The 6,294-nt window shown below is 39.1% G+C and overlaps 1 protein-coding gene across 1 annotated transcript; it reads left to right on the forward strand.

Moving 5' to 3' along the window:
* The first annotated feature begins 1,172 nt into the window (after positions 1 to 1,172).
* LOC131937805 (F-box only protein 36) lies at positions 1,173 to 4,900 on the forward strand. The gene is made up of 5 exons (XM_059295493.1): positions 1,173 to 1,398; positions 2,309 to 2,426; positions 2,786 to 2,955; positions 3,974 to 4,108; positions 4,665 to 4,900. The coding sequence occupies exons 1-5, from the start codon at positions 1,255 to 1,257 to the stop codon at positions 4,731 to 4,733; spliced, it is 636 nt and encodes a 211-aa protein (XP_059151476.1). The 5' UTR covers positions 1,173 to 1,254; the 3' UTR covers positions 4,734 to 4,900.
* Positions 4,901 to 6,294: the final 1,394 nt, after the last annotated feature.

Consider the following 6,294-nt stretch of genomic DNA (forward strand, 5'->3'; position numbering starts at 1 on the left):
AACATCAATGTTTCTTTCAGACATGGACTTGATTACCCGAAAAAATGCCTAAAAGAAACTCTGCTTAAGAGGGTATTTAGAGTTATTATATTATGAGCGGTGTCCAAACTTATTTTATTTTGTAGATTTAATTAAGGGCTATCCGAATTAAATAAACCGGGAGTGATCTCCCCTAAACTTTCTCGAATATTCTTATATAAAACAACAGGGGATGGGAACTCGGGCTATAGACATGATTTTTAATCCATTTTAAATGCTTAAAGTTTTAAAAATAGAATAAAATCTCGTAGACAAAAGAAGTGCACACCAAGTGAACGCCAAATAAAAAAGTGCATAATAGTGCGCAATATTATTAGTACTTTAAAAATTAACATTAGTTTTTTGAGAAATCGGAAGTAGCGTAAATTACTACTTCCGGTCAACGGAAATTTCTCAAAATTTAACAGAAGGTAGAAAATTAGATCTTTTACTCACATGTGAAATTCTATTTATCTATCTGAAATAGTACTCAAGTTATAGGCTTTTGAAAAATTCAAAGTAGAAAAAGTACCACTTCCGGTTATTGGAAATCGCTCAAAAGTTGATACGGATCTACGATTTTGATAAAATACTTATATATGAAATTTCATCAACCTAGCTGTAACGGTACTCAAGTAAACGTGTTTACACACACACAGACAGACACACAGACATACGGACAGAATTGCAAAGCCCAGTTTTTCAGAATGGATTACGCATAAACCCTTAATTTTGATAAATCTGGATTGATAATTTTTGCCCGATTAAAATAAGTCCTCTATACTTCGGATGTGATGAAGGACTGAGGTGTAATACGGTGAAAATTGTTAAAATTTCAAGAGATTTTTTTGCACGATTACAATACTTTCTCTATACTTCGTATATACGAGAAAGTAAAAAGTAAATATGGTAATCGTTTTATTAAAAAAATCCTTTTTAGAAACAAAAATTAAAATGCACTAGAAATAAAATGGATTTTTTTTTCTTTAGATATAATATTAAATTCTTTGATTTAGGTGCCCACACTATGGGGATAAATATTCTGCACTGACTTTTTCAAATTGTAAATTTTTAAAAAATTACGATTGTACTCCACAACCACACGAATTGATGACGTCTTAAACAGCACATGCGCAGAGGCCTTCATGGAACCGGAAACTATACAAGCCATTGCAGCAATTTCAATTGGCCTACAATTTCCGGGTTGCAGTGGTCGGATGTTGATGCTGTAGGAAGATGGGCGACGACAAGGACGAGAAAACGGAGTGGGAGAGACACATCCAGCCCTGGCTGAACGAGGACGGCTTTTTGTACGAGCTCAAGGGCGTGGCCAAAGCGCCGTGTAAAGATTTTTTTATTCTTCAGATCAGCCCTTCGCAGGTAGGTCGTTTCTATCGTCTCGCCGATTAGCCGTACCCTGTGCATTAATATGGCGAATGTTTCGGCGCGAAATTTAAGGGTATATGAATATGTGGGTACGGGTAATCGGTAAGTCGGCTTTTGTCTTATGGTCTCAGCCGTTTGGTCTCAGTAACTAGATCTCAGCCACTAGACACAAGTAGATAGGTCCCAGATATTAGGTCCAGTCAATTGGTCTCAGTCAATTGGTCTCAGTCAATTGGTCTCAGTCAATAGGTCCCAGTGAATAGGTCGATTTTACTAGGCCCCAGTCAATAGATCCCACTCAACTGTTACCAGTTACTAGGTTCCAGTCCATATATCCCAGTTAAAAAGGTCCCTGTCAATAGGTCCCAGTTACTAGGCCGAGTTAGTAGGACCCAGACAATAAGTCCGTCAATAGGTCCCAGGTATTAGGTCCCAGGTATTAGGTCCCAGGTATTAGGTCCCAGGTATTAGGTCCCAGGTATTTGGTCCCAGGTATTAGGTCCCAGGTATTAGGTCCCAGGTATTAGGTCCCAGTTATTAGGTCCCATGTATTAGGTCCCAGGTATTAGGTCTCAGGTATTAGGTGCTAGGTATTAGGTCCCAGGTATTAGGTCCCAGGTATTAGGTCCCAGGTATTAGGTCCCAGTTATTAGGTCCCATGTATTAGGTCCCAGGTATTAGGTCCCAGTTATTAGGTCCCATGTATTAGGTCCCAGGTATTAGGTCCCAGGTATTAGGTCCCAGGTATTAGGTCCCAGTTATTAGGTCCCATGTATTAGGTCCCAGGTATTAGGTTCCAGAGACGCCCTATCCAGTAGGTCTCATTCTGTGACTAGATTCTCTGGTCCCAGTCGCTGACTGCTTACATTGTTATTTATAACCTGATCACGTGACTGGTCTGCAGGTCATATTCCGTGTGTGGGCGATTACGTCACCGTTCGGGAACTCCTCCTTGAGTAAGCTGACACCGGAGAAATACACCTGTTCCTACGAGGACTTTTCTACCAGCTATGAAATACGAGGTGGGTCATGAGAAGCTGTCGCGTCACAATGTGGGGGAGCAGTGTTTCTTTCAGGCATATCTATGAAACAAATTTACCCTTCCCCATCCCTGAACAAAAAAGAAAAATATGTATTTTCACAAGTGTCTACCTCCGGAAATTTAAGTCTGAATTCTGGACTCATGTTAACAGTCGTAAGCTTTACCAACCGACCACACCTTTTCTTGTGTATATATATGTATATATATATATATATATATATATATATATATATATATATATATATATATATATAAACAAGCATGCGAAATTGACATTACATTGTAGTTTTGCCAACCGTTTCTCCATTGAAGTTACATAGCCGTGCTCCACTTGTACAGGTGGGATAGAGCACAGGACCACAGGTGAGCTGGACTACCTGGACCTGCTCCTGGCTGGTCAGATCGACTACCTGAGCCGTCTGGACAGTGAGCTCCAGCTGAACATCATCCGGTACCTGGACGTCATGTCGGTCACCAGGCTGGCACAGACCAACAAGTGCTTCAGAAATGTATGTGGATGTCCTGGTCTATGTCCAGAAATGTATGTGGATGTCCTGGTCTATGTCCAGAAATGTATGTGGATGTCGTAGTCTGTGTCCGTATTCAGAGATTATGTGGATGTCCTGGTCTATGTCCGTATTCAGAAATGTATAAGTTTGTTGTCGACTGTGTCCGTATTCAGAAATGTATGTGGATGTCCTGGTCTATGTCCGTATTCAGAGATGTATGTGGGTGTTGTGGTCTGTGTCCCTATTCAGAAATGTATAAGTTTGTTGTCGACTGTGTCCGTATTCAGAAATGTATGTGGATGTCCATCTGTGTCCGTATTCAGAAATGTATGTGGATGTCGTGGTCTGTGTCTCTATTCAGAAATGTATAAGTTTGTTGTCGACTGTGTCCGTATTCAGAAATGTATGTGGATGTCCATCTGTGTCCGTATTCAGAAATGTATGTGGATGTCGTGGTCTGTGTCTGTATTCAGAAATGTATGTGGATGTCGTGGTCTGTGTCCATCTTCAAAGTCCATGTCTTATGTCTAAGTCGATGTCGATGTATTTCTCAATTTCTATGTCCATGTCAATGTATTTCTCAATTTCTATGTCCATGTCTATATCCATACTTAATAACTGATGTTTATTTATGACTATGTGTTTTTCCATCTCAATTTATGCACATACATAAACACATTGCGTGGACTATATACTGAAACTTCTGTCAATTTTAAAACGGTAGTTCTCTCCTACTCCTCCCCCCACCCCATCCATTAACTGTAGTGACTATGTGGACGATGTACTGAGCCTTCTCTTATATTTAAAAAACGGTTAAGATGGTAGCAGAGTTTCTCCCAGGCATCTCTTCAGGGGTCTCTGCCCCCCATCCCCTCCCGAAAGAGCCTACCCCTCCCCACCCCCACCCCGAACGAGATGGAATTTATATACAAAACATATACTTTTGCCAGTGCCCGCCTCTCCGCTCCCCTCCCCCCTTCCTAACCTGTAGTAACGCCACCAGAACACCTTGTTGCAGCTCTGCTCTGATGACGAGATCTGGAAGAATATCTACAAGAAAAGCAACCTGAAGAAGTACGTCACGCCCACCTTCCAGTCCATAGCACACAGCCAGGGATGGAAGGTCTTTTATGCCGTCATCTCCAGGATTGTTGTAAGTGACTTTTTCATGTCACTCTTGTGACACGTCATGTTTCTTGTCACAGTTGTAAGTGACACGTCATGTTTCATGTCACAGTTGTAAGTGACACTTCATGTTTAATATCAATTATATAAGTGACGCGTCATGTTTTGTGTCACTGTTGTAAGTGACACGTCATGTTTTATGTCACTGTTGTAAGTGACACGTCATGTTTTATGTCACTGTTGTAAGTGACACGTCATGTTTTATGTCACTGTTGTAAGTGACACGTCATGTTTTATGTCACTGTTGTAAGGGACAGGTCATGTTTTATGTCACTGTTGTAAGTGACACGTCATGTTTTATGTCACTGTTGTAAGTGACACGTCATGTTTTGTGTCACTGTTGTAAGTGACACGTCATGTTTTATGTCACTGTTGTAAGTGACACGTCATGTTTTGTGTCACTGTTGTAAGTGACACGTCATGTTTCACGTCACTGTTGTAAGTGACACGTCATGCTTTGTGTCACTGTTGTAAGTGACACGTCACGTGCAACCACTACTCTGGTATCTTTTGTTTGTTTTCAGAAAGCGGACAACATGAGTGGCCGAAAATCATTTACGGCAGAAAGTACTCGTACTTCGCGGGCGATGTAGGACAGTTTATCGAGACGTGTCTCCTTGTTAACTCCCAGTGTGTTCATTATCCAGGCGTGTCCTAGTTAACTTCACAGTGTGTTCATTATTAGGACGCGTCTCCTTGTTACTACACACTGTGATCATTCTGTGTTCATCTGCTTTGAGATTGTAATAAATATAAATTTATTTCCAAACCTACATGTTTTTTTTACCAGATTTGGTAGCTTAACATGTGCTTTTGGGCTAGGGAAGAAGAGTTTATTGGAAAAGCGAATATTTGCCTTTTAATTGTTAATCTTCTTCGTGCCCTAGACACATGGGGCAGATGAAGTAGAGTTCATCTGATTCAGATGGCGACGGCATATGACGGTATAGTGTGGTCAGCCGCTTTTGCTTCACTGACTTAAGTGGACTCAGATACGTGCAACTGATTTGAACTAGGATTCGAACTCAAAACTCTCGGGTTAGCAGTCTAGCTCCCTACCACCGTCCCAGTTGACATTGGGTGTGAATTGTTTCTTTTATTGTCTGCATCATCAAAAGTGAATCTTTAGAAAACAGCCTACCTTACATCTTCACAAAGTGAATTATTACATTTACAGTACATTAAAAAGAACAACCAAAGTTAAAAAAAAAAACTACTGTAAATCAATATTTGTGCGACAAACCTCAATCCTTAGTTTCATTTGAAAACGTTAAGTATCCTCAGGTTCTTTTAATACCGCCAATTTCCACATACATGCACTGCAATAACCTGTCGACAAAGTTAACGGTGGCTGAATTCTACAATATCATTGATAGCTCGAAGAATATTAAAGCACTATCATTATACAGTGGAAACTTTTGCCATGGGTTTTATTCAATTTTTAATGGATTATTTACCTTTAACGGTCGTCAAATGTTTCGGATTAAATAAAACAAATATAAAAACCTTTATAAAAGAAAGTTAGAACGAAATCGCTGCATCAGAAGTGGGTCAAAAATTGAGTCACAAGATTAGCAATAAATCCAACAACAACAACAAAAAGAAAAACAGAAGCGAACTAACTAAAAACTTGTAAAAAACAGGAAACTACATTAACCCTTACAGACCAGTAAACAAAATGTATAATATATGTGTAAAGAAAATGTATGACATGTGTGTAAAGAAAATGTATGACATATGTGTAAAGAAAATGAATGAAAAATGTGTAAATGACAAATGTGTAAACAAAATGTATGACATATAAGTAAAAAAAAAAATGACATATAATAACCAAATGTAAAAATAATGTAAACAAAATGTATGACATGAGCTTATATCAGTATTATGTTTAGCCCTCCTGTCCTACTCAAACTTTACCCGAGACAAGTTCCCTAAGGAACAAGAAGGGAACCACTGCACACACTTTCTATATTAACAATCTATCTTTGATCAATTAATGCTGAGACATCTTGTTATCATTTCACTTAAAAAAAACATGTATAGTTTTATTCTTTAAATAAAAAAAAAATGGCAACCTCTAAGTAGTCTGTTCAATCTATTGTCCGGCGTATTGATTTCCCCACAGAGCTGTATGAGAATCATTGTGGGACTATT

This window comes from Physella acuta, unplaced genomic scaffold, assembly GCF_028476545.2.
Source record: "Physella acuta isolate Inbredline_101_S28 unplaced genomic scaffold, ASM2847654v3 ptg000006l, whole genome shotgun sequence".
In the NCBI taxonomy this organism is placed as follows: Eukaryota; Metazoa; Mollusca; class Gastropoda; family Physidae; genus Physella; species Physella acuta.

Excerpts from the sequence above, each read along its gene's own strand:
- LOC131937805 (XM_059295493.1), top strand. The coding sequence starts at position 1,255 with ATGGGCGACGACAAGGACGAGAAAACGGAGTGGGAGAGACACATCCAG. Across the intron at positions 2,427-2,785 it reads TACCAGCTATGAAATACGAG|GTGGGATAGAGCACAGGACC; the intron begins GTGGGTCATGAG and ends CCACTTGTACAG. Across the intron at positions 4,109-4,664 it reads CCGTCATCTCCAGGATTGTT|AAAGCGGACAACATGAGTGG; the intron begins GTAAGTGACTTT and ends GTTTGTTTTCAG.